This window comes from Phyllobates terribilis, unplaced genomic scaffold (genome assembly GCF_046119375.1).
Source record: "Phyllobates terribilis strain yellow unplaced genomic scaffold, ASM4611937v1 Scaffold_1__5_contigs__length_1240528914, whole genome shotgun sequence".
NCBI lineage: Eukaryota > Metazoa > Chordata > Amphibia > Anura > Dendrobatidae > Phyllobates > Phyllobates terribilis.
This window is the reverse complement of record NW_027362761.1, coordinates 796,284,302-796,299,284: the sequence shown is the minus strand read 5'-3', so window position 1 is coordinate 796,299,284 and position 14,983 is coordinate 796,284,302. Positions and strand designations below refer to the sequence as shown.

At 40.3% G+C, this 14,983-nt stretch overlaps 1 protein-coding gene across 2 annotated transcripts in view; it reads right to left on the bottom strand.

Moving 5' to 3' along the window:
• The window catches only part of RBPMS (RNA binding protein, mRNA processing factor), a 188,116-nt gene extending 173,804 nt beyond the window's left edge, over nt 1–14,312 (bottom strand). For both annotated transcript variants that reach the window (XM_073637057.1, XM_073637058.1), the window contains exon 1: nt 13,924–14,312. In XM_073637057.1, the coding sequence (XP_073493158.1) occupies nt 13,924–13,986 (63 nt within the window). In that variant the 5' untranslated portion in view covers nt 13,987–14,312. The remainder of the gene's footprint in view (nt 1–13,923) is intronic.
• Nucleotides 14,313–14,983: the final 671 nt, after the last annotated feature.

Genomic DNA, 14,983 nt, shown 5'->3' with positions numbered 1-14,983 from the left:
CGTGTTTTACCGCCTGACTGCAGTCTAACCTGGTCTTTCCAACCATCAGGAAGTAGTCTAAATATGGGATGAACATAATCTTTCTTTGATATGGACAGACATCTCTGCAATTATTTATGTGAACACTCTTGGGGCCATGGATAACTTGAAGGGAAGACCCTGAAATTGAAAATGATGCCAGCTTCCCTGGATATTATCCCCAGAAATTTCTGATGTTTCTGAAGGATAGGTACTTGATAATATGCATTCTGTAGATCTAATATTGCCATGTAGCATTTCGGAAAAAGAAGTTTTACCGTCATTTCTATCGTTTCCATTTTGAAATGTTTGACCTTTAAACAGCGATTTAAATTTTTTAGGTTCACAATATTTCTCAAAGAGAGGTCTGTTTTTTTCTGTAAAAAGAGAAGATTGTAGAATCCTCTCCCTTTTTCTGAGTCCAAAACCTAAGTAAGGACCCCCTTCTGCGCCAAGGACAAGACTTGTTCTAAGGCTCGTTCCCTGCTTTCGAGGACTGGATTTCTATAACGAAGAATTCTAGCTTCCAACTCTGACCTATAGACCTATGGTATTTAAAATCCATTTGTTTCTTGAGATTTCTAACCAGGCAGCAAGAAACCTTTTCGGCCATCCACCTACCTGGGGCCTGGCGTCATTGTCTTCCGAATTTTGTTGGGGGATCAGCGGGAAAGGGGTTATAATTGAAGCTTTTCCCATTAGCTCTCGGGACCTTCCATCTTGGATCTCTGGTCCTGTTGGACACAAACTGTCTCCTTCCAGAAGGAAGAAAGAATTTCCTCTGAAAAGAATTAACAGGGAGCCCTTTCCTGGTATCTGCTGCTTTTTCCAGGATCTCATCCAGGACTGGTCTGAAAAGGAATTGTCTCTGACATGGAATGCTGCACAGCCTACTTTTAGATTGAAGATCCCCTAACCAATTCTTCAACCAAAGAGCCCAGCGAGATAAGAGCATGACCTGACCATAAGCCTTACCGCATCTGCAGAGGCGTCTGCTAAAAAGTCAGCTGTTTTTGAATGGTTGGCAAACTGGCTAAAATCTGATCCTGTGGACATTTATTTTTAATCTGATATTTCAGCTGATCCAACCATACAATTAGAGATTTTGTTGTGCATGTTGCTGCGATGTTTGGCTTAAATGCTGCTGTACCCGACTCCCAGGCCCTTTGGAGGAAACTTTCTGCCTTATTGTATCTATGTAAATACTTTTATGCCATAAATGCCAAAAGTATTCTCGAAGTGATACCTTTGCCTTATTATCTAAGAGTTCTTTCAGGAGGCCCGTGTCATCAAAGGGCAAAGTCAATTTGTGGGTTACATGCGAAATGGCCTCATCGAGTTTAGAGGCCTTTTTCCCCCAAGACTCACAAATATCAGATTCAAAGGGGTATTTTCTTTTAACCCTTTCGGAATAAAGCTTTTTTTATCAGCCTTCTTCCACTCCTTCTTTATCAGGTAGGACACGTTTTTATGCACTCGAAAATATTTCTGCTTTCTCTCTTTCAAACCCTTAAAACATCACATCCTGTATGGTTTTGGGCTCCCTAACGTTCTCAATTTTCATTGTGGCCCTAACCGCTTTTACTAATTTATCCGTATGTTCTGCTGGAAAACAATCATCTAAGGAGGAGGATGAAGATGAAATATCTTAATAGAGTCCTTCTAATTCCCATCTTCCAAGTCCTCATTGGAACTTGTACCCTGCTTCTCAATAGGAGAATAAAGGGTCCTATTGTTAAGTCCCTTAAGTGAATTCCTGACCTCTGTTTTAACTATTACTTTCAGGTTCTTCATAAGGGATGAGGATTCCTCTGCCAATGTCTACAAGCCGCATCGTTTCAGCTCGGCGTTCTGAGAAGAACCCCCCACGACTGCTCCAACCTCCAGAATGCAACCCCCTGACCGGGGAGAAAAGTAAGTATTGAATATCCCTGGCATCACTAGGGACTGTAGATCTCCCTCCAAGGACAGGAAAAAATTGAAGCGGGAAGAGAGTCTCCGCCTTTTAAATCTGTAGGTTTCTTGTCCTTGAGGATGGATCCTCTCTCTCTCTATATGGTGCTGTCGTGGAGATGGGAAAAGTATGCAATTAGAATTATTTTGCCCACATTCCAGCTACAGGGTGGGCCATTTATATGGATACACCTAAATAAAATGGGAATGGTTGGTGATATCAACTTCCTGTTTGTGGCACATTAGTATATGGGAAAGTGAAAACTTTTCCAGATGGGTGGTGACCATGGTGGCCATTTTGAAGTTGGCCATTTTGGATCCAATTTTATTTTTTCAATGGGAAGAGGGTCATGTGACACATCAAATTTATTGAGAATGTAATAAGAAAAACAATGGTGTGCTAGGTTTTAACGTAACTTTATTCTTTCCTGAGTTATTTACAAGTTTCTCTTTGTTTACAGCCATTGACATGTCACAGAGGTTAACACGTGAGGTGTGGATAGAAATTGTGTTGATGTTTGGTGAACGCAGTACCTGGGTCATTGCAGCAGATTTCAATGCAAGACACCCTACAAGACCACCCATCTCCCATGCTACAGTTAGCAAACTGCTTGCCAAATTTCATGAAACAGGTTCAGTGTTGCATTTGCCAAAATGTGGACGCAAGAAAACTGTCACTAATGAAGAAACATCAGTGGCTGTCCTAGCTTCACTCAGCAAGAGCCCACAGCGTAGCACTTGCCGCATGTCACTGGAGAGTGGCATCAATCGAACATCGCTTCGGCGGATATTAGCTACTCACAAATGGCACCCTTACAAAATCCAGTTGCTGAAGCATCTCAACGAGGATGACCCAGATCGGCGCACTGAATTTGCAAAATGGGCAAAACAAAAATTGGAACAGGACCCTCAGTTTACACAGAACATTATGTTCAGTGATGAGACAAACTTTTTTTGTGAATGGTGAAACAAAACCACCGCTATTGTTCTGACACTAAACCACAGTGGATAGATCCCTCCAAGACTGTTGGAACACAAAAATTGATGGTATGGTGTGGTATATGGGGTACAAAGATAGTGGGGCCATTCTTCAACAATGGAAACCTCAATGCCACTGGATATCTGAAATTGCTACATGATGATGTGTTGCCCTCTCTATGCACTGAAGATGGCACGTTCCCTGAGTTTTTCCAACAAGATGGTGCACCACCACATTATGGGAGTCAGGTCCCAGCATTCCTACATGAACAGTTTCCTGGAAAGTGGATTGGTCGTCGTGGGCCAGTTGAATGGCCACCGAGGTCTCCCGATCTGACCCCCTTAGACTTTTATCTTTGGGGTCATCTGACAGCAATTGTCTATGCTGTGAAGATACGAGATGTGCACCATCTGAAACAATACTGGAAGCCTGTACTAGCATTTCTTCTGCAGTGTTGCTATCAGTGTGTCGAGAGTGGGAGAAGAGGGTTGCATTGACAATCCAACACAATGGGCAGCACTTTGAACACATTTTATAAGTGGTCATAAACTTGTAAAAAACTCATGAAAGAATAAAGTTACGTTAAAACCAAGCACACCATTGTTTTTCTTATGAAATTCTCAATACGTTTGATGTGTCACATGAGCCTCTTACCATTGAAAAAAATAAATTTTGATCCAAAATGGCCGACTTCAAAATGGCCGTCATGGTCACCACCCATCTGGAAAAGTTTTCCCCCTCCCATATACTAATGTGCCACAAACAGGAAGTTGATATCACCAACCATTCCCATTTTATTTAAGTGTATCCATATAAATGGCCCACCCTGTAGATGTACGTGGCTGCGCTCAATTCACTTGTATTGAGTGGCGCCGCGCATGTGTATAGCCGGGACTAAGCATATTACATACTTGCAGTCTTATGACCTCCCACTCCTGCCTCCAGTGCCGGTGAGTCCTGACAACGCGCGCTTTAAGGATTCACAAGTCTGACTTTCGTGCCAAATCTGGAAAGTTCAACCTTTCCCTGCCAGTTATACATTATCTTTCGCTAGATTCTTCAAAACCCACAGTGTCATTTGTTATAAGAAAAGCATCCAGCCCTTTTTTTTTTCACTGTTCTATAATTTGTATTGTATTATATAAAAAAAGCTGACATTCATTTTGCAGCTGTTGACTTTATATGCAAACTTGTAGAGAGGAAAACCATGATTAATGCATGTGGTATTAAGTATGAGATGATTTCACCCCTTACTGTGAATTATCTAAAGCTGAAGAAATGATGGCATAAATCTGATCAAAATGGCCACCCGCATACTATATGCCTGTGTCACTACAGAAACTGGAGTCGGCCATTAGAATGGGTTGTCTTATGGAGCAGTGTTTACGGCCCGAACCGCGGCAGTTTATTTCAATTTGGTAGCATAAATATTGACTTGAAGCATAAACAATGACTTTATGTTATGGAGTGAGCCCTGACACAATGATTTCATATTTATCCAGTTAACTAAATATTTGTATTCATCACTGAAGAGCAACACAAAGAGATGGCTCCACTCCGGGAAACAGCTCTCATGCAAGTCTATGCACATATCTGATGCTGAAGCTGGCCGCTCAGTTCTATTACATGAAACTTTCTGTGGTTTTTAGTTGTTTTTTTTGTTGTGATTTATGTAACTGCTAAAAAAATGATGCACGTTTGCATTGGTCATAAAAATCAAAGCAAAAGACAAAAAAAAAAATGATTATGTAAATATACTGCCAGGATATTCTCATTTAAAAAAATATGCATTAAGGTATAAACCTAAAAAGTAGGCTGTAACTTTATTGAAACAATTATTTCACCGTAATATTTTGGAAATTTGTAAACATAGTAATTTGCTAATAAAGTCATCATACTCATGCGCTGTATCATTAAGAGCGTTATGATAATGGTAATAATATCTGTAAATGTTATACTCATTGTAACCTCTCCATTAGAAGTTTATTAGGTTGTTGGAATCCATTTTTTACACTTCAAGGTACTTTCTGGGAAAACACATTGATAGCCTGTTGTTATGGATCTGATCTCAACTTATCAACAATGTACGGAGACAGCCCCTTTAATGTTTATCCGGGCACAGTGGCTTAGTTATATGTGCCTAGTACTGAAGTTCAGCCAAATTGTCCCTTTTTATATTATTTAGTGGCAAGATTTTCTACAGGACGGTGTACAGATTGTAATTACGGTACTCACCATCAGACCCTGACCTCACTTGGTATTCTAATTTTTTTCCTTGTACATTTATACACGCACACTTCAGCTAACTGCATTGGAAGTCAATGAACCCATCAGCATGTTTTTTGGGCGTGGGAGGAAACTGGAGAACCTGGAGGAAGCCCACACAAACACAGGGAGAACATACAAACATTTAGTGAAAGGAACCAAGGCCCTTCGTGCTGCAAATCTGTGTTTATAAATAGCTGCAATAGAATAAATTGCTTTTAACTCATCTCTATGTTCTCTGAAGAACTGGGAAGTATTTTAGATATTGCAATTGTGATAAAGAATGCATACTAAAATGCTCCCATTTTACAGCCATCTGAAAGTGGCCAAAGCCCGGGGCCGGACATATCATTGGTACATCCTGTGCAGCAGCCTCTAGGAGAAAGGGGGTCCACATCTACCCCCAAAGCAGGTGGGATTGTGTATTATGATGAGCTATTGGGCTACAAAAGGCCCATATATTGTTATTGCAAAGTCTACAAGTAATAGAAATAAACACTGCTATGCAAAAATATATGACAAGAATTTCACTCTTTCAAAAGGGTAACGTTTCTCCTTGCGGAGAGTGACATTTTAAGCATGTCAAGGTGAGGAGACTTTTAAGCCGCAATTCTCCTCTAGGAAATATGCAAAGAGAACTAGAACTCTAGTGCCACCTATAGGAAGTAAAAATCCTAAAAGCCAATATCGACTCTCCAACGAGCCTTGTCCAGCCCAGCCATATCTCACACTTTGCACTGACGAGATGCAGTACCCCGAAACACAGTGTCTGCAAATTGAGATTTTGGTTTTGGCTATTATCGTAAGTCATGTGACAAGGCTCATTGGGAGTCAATATTGACTTTCAGGATTGCTACTTCCAATAGGTGGCACTAGAGTTCTAGTTCTAATCCCACCTATTGATGTCAGAGGTGGTAAGGATCGGGCACTTGACACCGCCCAATCCTTTTGATCTTAGCAAGCGAAGCTGCTACTAAACACATCTAGCAGTGGCTTACTCCCCTCTTATAGAGAACATATGCTTAGTATGGGTATGATTCAGGGGACAGCCATCTAATGTCTATAGCCAGTATTACCAGTATGGCTATAGACATAGATGTCTATGGCCAGTATGGATCTTATAACTACTGAGGTAGCAATAAGATCCATTCACTAGACACACTTTTTTAGTTCTTTATAGTACAGTCAGGAACAGTTTTTCTATTAGCGCACCTCACAAACACAGAAGACTGGTGCCAGTTTAAGTAACAATGGCTTTACCTTTTCCACTCAGTCCTTTATTACTAGAAAGATTGATGACGGAGAGTCGGTAGGACCACCACCACTAGCATTTTGTTTTAATTGCAGAAGTAATCCTCTAGTCTTTGGCAATAAACTCTCCCCATTAGTGGTTTCTGTTGAATAAACACAGAGCTGCTCTGAAGCCACAAATAAAGAGGATCCCTTTCCATCTGCTCCATCTGCCTAGTGCAAATGTTTCGCTATAAAACAGAAGCATTAGGAATTGTTTACGTGAACAACATTGGGTCCGGTTTTCAGAATGGCAGAAACATTCCGTTTGGCTTATGTCAACAGATCTATGAACCACAGTAATATACCGATATATTTAGAAGCAGATGTGACGTAAAACAGCAACTGACATCTGTTAATTCTGCAATGTATCACTGGACTTGTCTCCCTTGCTGAAAGCTGGACCGTCCATCACACAATACATGGAATGCATTCTGTGTACAACAGAGACTAGACAATGTCTGCTCCTTGATGAGATGGCTCGGGATATAGATTTATGCAATGCCTTGATAGGAAAACAACTGTTGCGTTATTACTGCATATCAGTTTTTCACTAAAGGGAATGTGTCAGTAGGATTTCACCCCCAAACTATTTATATGCGCTCTTTACATGTAGCTCATTCAAAGACAAATCCTGCAATACATTTACATGGCCAGTCCATTCCTCTGTTACTGAGAAATCAGCTTTTGAACTTATATGAAAATGTGTAGATTTGAAGCCTCTGTCACTCCAGCTCTATTCTTAGCTCAGCGCCGCCTCCTCCTGCATGACTGACAGCTTCTATGCTGTGTGACTTCAGGCAAAGGAGCAGTTAGTTAAAGCAGGAGTAGGCGGTATTGGGTGGGAAACAGAGATATAGTGACAGAGGCTTCAGATCTACAGCCTCATTTGTATATCAGTTCAAATGCTGATTTCTCCATTAATGGGGGAAGAGTCTTTCCAGGTAAAAGATATTGCTGGACTTGTCTTTGAAAGACCAACATGCACATATAAATAGTTTGGGGGGAGAGAGTGGTGAAATCCTGCTAACAGATTCCTTTTTAATGTATTATTATACAAAGGGAACATATGTAAACACATATTGTACCTGACCTCTACCCCTTCTGTACGTTTGTGTGTCTCCAATTTTGTAAGGCAACAGTTTTTATTTCCTTGCAGTTTGGTTTAATGAGGATTTCGCAAGAGTTTTAGCATGTGAAAATGGCCACATCATGGAATAGTAACTGCAGAGCTGATAAAATGTAGATATTATCTAGTAAGGTTTAGATTCTAATTTCCACTTCAACCAAGGGGAAGCTAGCAGAGATTGGTCTCTGGGGGTGATTACTTTCCCCTCTGCATGACACTGACCAATCATAAGCAGGAGGTGTCATGCAGGAGAAAAAAAATCAAGCAAAATCATTGGCCATTGAAATTCAACAGGCCAGATTCTTGTGTCTCCTGAAATCTTCTTCACACGTTCAGTATTTGGTCAGTATTTCACATCAGTATTTGTAAACCAAAACCAGGAGTGGGTGATAAATACAGAAGTGGTGACGAGTTTCTATTATACTTTTCCTCTGATTGCTCCACTCCTGATTGTGGCTTACAAATACTGATGTAAAATACTGACCAAATACTTAATGTGTGATCGTGGCTTTAGGAGTAGAATCGGGGCGCTCCATAACTACATGGTTAGAGTATCCCTACCAAAATCCGGATGTCCAGTCAAATTTTATCTAATGTGCATGGGAACCTTTATTATGCAGATATTGCTGATGTCAAATACTATGAAATCTAAAATGTCAAATACTATGAAATATAAAAAGTAAAAGTATTCAGCATTATATCATTTCACAAACTGTATGTAGGAAAATAGTGTGTGCACAGCTCACTAGAGCAAACATGAGTAAAAATGCTTCGCTTGTAAGAGATAAGTAATTCTCAACGTTTCAGCGGGATAACTATAAGTCAAAGGCAAGGACTGAAGGCAATTCCTGTAACTTTACATGACTGACTATCTTAATCGGGGACCGAGTGATATTTCAGCTTCTTAACAGATAGTAAGTACTATGGATATGGGCAATAATTGGCTCAATAAACTCAATAGTGCATTTTTATAATACCATTAAAATGCTGCCACACACTTTGGATGGCTGTTCAGTCAATCGTTCGGCACGCAGCCATCTCGGCCACCAGCTCTCCCATACACAGGAGGGCTCATTCGGCCGAGTGCTCCTGTGTTCGTTATGAGACTGCCTTCGTCAGATGTCCTGGTGGCGGCTTACCTCCAGGAAACAATATGATCAGCACAGCAGTCCAAAATCAGACATGCGGGATCAATATTTCCCCCGGCAATCAATTGTCTGGGGCTTCTATAAACAAACTATCGGCCAAACTTGTCCATATCAGTGGGTTCAGCCGACATTAGTCTAATGTGTATGAGGGGCTTAAGTGTCACTTAAGTGGAAAACAGAGAGTTTGAGGTATGAGAAGACAGAATTATTAATGCAGTAAATCATCGATTCACCCTACCTGAGGAAGATAGTGGAGCGGTAGATAAGACATATGGCAGAATGTGATATGGGAAGACGTTGGGCTTATATAAGACAATTTTAAGTAGCATCAGACAGAATTATTGCGGCTTAGAATAGAGTGAACTAAGACCTACAAACAATGAAGGAACTCATGGTTACCTAAATATTTTACTCATGATGTTGTAAGAGGGTCTATGAGGACAAGTGAAGAAACAGGAGCTATGAGGTTATGCTTCCCAAGCAATGAATGCTCAAGTTGCCCACACCCAGAGTTTCTCACCCGATAGAGGGGCATCAAAGTGGAGTCAACACAGAAGGTCAAGGTGCTGTCGCTAGTCCCTATAGACTTATGGAGGTATATAAAGCCACAGTAGTTTGCCAATATATGAAAGTGAAATGTTCTGTACATAATGAGGGGGGAAGGGCTATACCCCATGTGAAATTGCATTCAAAACCAAATATTTGTATCACATGGTTTAAAACATTCTTATTATTTATAATAAATTATTATAGCAAAAGTCTACTATAGCAGACTTAATAGTTACCTTATGAATAAAATAAAATATTTCTGGAAAATGTGGCTATTCTGAAATTGTGAGAACTAATTGTCCAAGGTTACCACACTGTCATCTGAGGCTTCATTGATCTTGCAAAGTCCTAGTTCTTGGAGTGTCATAGGTTCTCATAGCACGTGTAATCCAACAATAAACAGAATGCATACACACAGTAGATGCCTGATGTTCTGGGTATTTTTCTGTATTATTCTACTATACCTGTGCATTTCTGTGTGGGTCACGCAATCCATTGTTGACCTGCAGGCAGTACTTCCTGTCTGTTTCGTCTGTTCCGCCCCTCATTTGGGCACAGGATTTGGACGAAATGAGAAGAGCACATTACTCTGATCCTGATGGAGTTGGAACTCCTTTTGTAGGATTGACAGGGTGTCTGAGCCAATCAGTCTTCACAGATCTTGCCAATGCTTTCGAGCGCTGACCCTTCAATTGACAACCATTGAGATATGCCTGTCATTAGAAAGCACATCTTAGCATTTGCCAATTGAAGGGTCCGGCACTTGCGCTCCAAAGCAATGGTAGAGTCAGTCTGCATCAGACATCAGTAACTCACATGAGAAGCTTTACTGTCCTCTGCACTCACCCTGGCAATGCTTTGGAGCGCAAGTGCCAGACCCTTCAATTGACAAGTGCAGCAATTGGCTTAATAATGAAAAGCACATCACAGTGCTTGTCAATTGAAGGGTCTGGCACTCTGAAGCATCGGCAGGGACAGTGAAATCTGTCATTTGAGCATCCTTGCTCAGACACCCTGCCAATCACTTAAAGGCAGCTCCGCCCCATCAGGAGCAGATAGTGTAGAGAGATATACGGCACTCCTGATGCGTGGAAAGGTGCCCAAGTAGGGTTCCAACCATAATCAAATATAGAGAAAACTTGGCACTCAAAAGGGTTGAAGTGAATGAAAAGTTTATTTATTTAGGCAATCTTTATAGTTTAACATTTTTGGTGCTACATTTGGACCTTCATCAGAACTTATTGCCACTGGCGCTGGTGTCTGGGACGCACGTTTCTTCGGAGAGCGCCATTCCACAGCGACGTGCGTCGCAGACACCAGTGCTGCCAAAGGCAGTTTCCCTCATGACCAGTGGCTATCAGTTCTCCCATCATGAGCAGAGTCACAGGCTCTTTTTATTCTTTCCAAAACTTGTGCTCAGATGAGAGTCGGATCAGATGTAACAGACAGGAAGTTTGCCTATATGTCGATGGCGGATATGTAACTTACACCGAGATGCACTCATCGAAGAAGTGCAAGTCGTAAAAGTATATTAGAAAATCGAGGAGTGGAAAACCCCTTTAAGGTGGCTATACACGTAAGATAGCCGTTGACTGACAGTCGACTGCTATTTCTTGTGACTCCTTCATGTAGCTGAGCATATAATGTTCTCAATAGGGAGAGGAGAGAAGCCGATATTAACCCCCACGAGTGGCTGATCTCCTTGATGAACAAAAAGGTTGGTTGTTTAAATTAAAAATGTCCAATCCTTATCCTTCTGTTACCTGACATATGTCAGGAGAAAATTGAAAATCCACCATACCCTGATTCTGCTGAATATATTGTATAATGAGTTGACACATACATTCATACTGTCATTATATAGCATCCATAGAATCACTTAATAGAGTGTCACAAGCGTATAGACCTGGGGCCCCCAACCTGTGGCTTGGGAGCCACAAGTGGCTTGCGGGCCCATGATGTGTGGCTCACGGCTGCCTGCCAGCTTGGAGCATTAGCACCAGATCTAGCAAACAAATATGAAGAGCAGGTCTCCAGATGGTGAATTTTGTGAGTAGCCCTGCACAAAAGAGCAGATCTGGATGTGCAGATTATGGCATTGGATGTTTGGAGATAATTTAAGTATGGTAAACTGGAGACCAGATGATGCAACCTATCAGAGGAGGTGTTTGAACCTTGATGCAACAGTGTCATGGGAGTGATTGATGGGAGAATACTGAATGGAGGTATTGTGGGAACCTCTGGATCTTGGTATACTGCCTTGGTGCGATTTCTGTGGAAAAGCTTTGGCTGTCATTATACCAGTAATGGGGGCTCTGTGGGTTGTTATTGTGAGGAGGCGGGAGCTGGATGTGGCTCACGACTCAATGTGGCTCTCAAGGTCAGAAAGGTTGAGGACCACTGGTATAGACAAATACATACATTTCTATGTAGTGCATAGCCTGAGATTCTAAATCAAAGACGACGTTGACAAGAGAAGGTGCCTTACAGAGTTTACTCAAATACCATGCAGTGAAATACAAGGTTTTATCGGACTAATCATAAACTATCCAATACAAAATGAGAGCAATCATCATGCATCACCCAATAATCCCATACAAGCAATGGCAATCTGTATTCGGTCTTATAAAATCACTTTGTTCTTCTACTGTGAAATGACGGCTTTTTCTTTCACAATCCAACAAAGAAAAATTGGCATTGGGTCATTTGTAGGCTAACCATGATGCTTTCCATGCATTACTAATCCATGAATGTGAAGTGTAAAGTACAGTCAGTGTCTATTCACAAAGGCATAGCATTTGACTTGACAAGCATAAACGCCACACTACTGAATGGCATCATCTTACCAACCCAGTACAACCAGTGGTGGCAACCATGAAACTAAGTATACAGTTTATAATGGCAAGGCAGCAGGGGAAGTACAATGAAAAAGTCAAAGTGCTACTCTCTTCTGTATCTTCATACCATAAACCAGATTTGTAATTATGAGAAGTCATGTCATTCTCCTCTAGAACTAGTTACTGGGATGTTTTTATTAATTTGGTTAAGGTACATTTGCACCTAAAGTTTTCTCATTTCTGACCAAATAAAGAGCTCATACTGCTCATTTCTTTGTAGACATCAAGAAATCACTAGATCAGAAAAAGATTAAATCAGCTGAAAAGTATAAAGGACAAATAGATCTACTTTCTGCTGCAGATTAAAATGAGAACTACAGTAGGTACTACTACTTATATGAGGAAATGCAGGCTTTATACTAATGGGATAAAGAAACTTTCCAGTCAGTCCTTGTACAAGCGCCAGAATTTTCTTCTAAGCACTCGTATGATATGTTTCAGATCCGGATTAATTACTGTCTCAGACCAAAAACACAAAAAGCAGAAAGTAATTGGTGTTCTGTAATATGTTGGATCCTGCAATGCATGTGGATTCTGGCCGGAACATCTGATTATAAAGTATGTCTGTGTGTTAGCTGCTCACTAGTGCAATGACATATATAGTCAACATTTCAGCTGAGAGCACGCAGGAGCCAAAAGGAAAAAAAAAAGTGTATAACGTGTTTAAGAAAAAGTTACGCAACTGTAAAAAAATGACTATGGCAGAACTCCAAGGACTGCTTGTATCTGACTGGAAACAACTGCATGGATTGGGGATTCAAAAGCTATAAATAATAATTGTATTCTGTCCTGATACATAGTGTGTGTGCAATATACACAGAATAAATTACAAACTATACATATAAATAAATGATATATGAAAAGATAATAAATATATATATACATATATATATATGAGCATATTTGTTATTATGGTATATTGATGGTATTCGCTTTGCTTTGTATACCAATTTTTCATACAGACCTATTTGACGTATATATATACATATATATATATTTTTTGGTGCAATTGTTTGATAATCTATGTAGCCATTATCACAGAAGTACACAAATGATGTGTGTGTGTGTGTAAAATATACACACACAAGCGTACATACATCCACACATCATATAGGTGTATCTGTGATTGTGTGCTAATCCGTACACCAATTATCAAAAAAAATGCAACAATATATAACATATGTATATATATATATATATTATATACATACACACATCATGTAGGTGTATTTGTAATTGTGAGATAATCGTGTTATAATCCCTATAGCAATTATCAAACAATTACACCTCCAGTATATGATATATGTGAGTGTGCGTATATACATATTATATATGCATACATGCACACACACTCATCATATAAGTGTAATAATTGGTATACAACTCTGTAAGAATGAGAAGTACAACAAATACAATCATTATACTAACAGTATCAATAGCATCAAACAAGAACACAACAATGAGTGTAGAAAGTGTGTATCAATGCAGTAATAAACACTACATAATATCCTTATATATCAGTATGAACTGAACATTGGAAATCTGAGTGGTAATATCTATGTGGTTGAAGTAGGCAAGGTCCTGTAGCAAGGAGCACAAGGAGGTCTCTGCTCCTTACTGAGAGGGCATCCTCACACATAAGGCATAATTGCTAGAATGCCACAATGGGCACTTTGCTCCATGCCATCCACATACCTCCTCCTCTGGAAGGCTGAGATCATCAGGACAGCTCTCCTTCTCTGCTAGGTTGTTGTTCATTGTGATCTCCTGAGTAGTGTGCAGCACAGCCCGCAGGAATAAGGGAACTCTACAAAGGTTACTAATTAGATCAGGGGGAATAAATGTCCTTCAGCTCCACTGGTGAAACAGAACGTCCCCTTGAAATGTGAGAAGAGGAACTAGTGAAGTGTCTATGGCTTGTGATAGAGATAAGGAGGAAAGCATGAGAGAGCGGGGAAAGGGAGGAAAGGGGAAATGTTCTTGACTGTTGGTGATTAGGGTTAGATCCAGCCTTTGGTTTCTAAAACTCTCAGGAGGGGAGGGACTGAAGTCAACTTCACAGCTAGCAACTAACTCCCAGCATTCTGGCTGGGAGGTGCCCTGTTTATAGAGGAGATGGAAGGAGGGGGAGAGACAATCAGTATCACTTCCAATTAGTTGAGAAAAAAAATCTCCATTTCTTGAAAACATGGAAAAAACGGACAGTTTCCAGGGCGGGTCAAAAGGTGAAATGGAGAGAGATAGCAGGAGCACAAGCAAGAGAGCAGATAAGAGAATTATGGGTCCATTATAAAGCCCAGGCTTTGGTCAGATAGTTACAGGGCATGCTGTATAAATCACCATTCCCAGGAATTATGGTCACCATAGACTATCTAAAAGAAATGGATAAACTTCATATATGCTTAATCAATGTTCCTCACCGTGATACATGATTAGAGACCTTATATACAAGTGACAGTAATGAAATAAACTTATTAAAAAGATAGAAAATAATTTTGCCTTACTCTGATTGATCATGTTAGGCTCCATTCACACATCCATGTGAAATGTCGTACGCTGGCCATTTTTATTTTTAGACTTGACCAGGTGAATCTCATCTGAAATACGGAATTAGTAGTGCATGATACCGTTTTTTTCACATGGACATTTGGTCCATGAGAAAAAAAACTGTCATCTGAACAGGCTAATTCAATAACGTTGTTAGTGCTGGCTGTGTGATGACGTTTATTTTTCCCACACACCGCACTCTGACCAA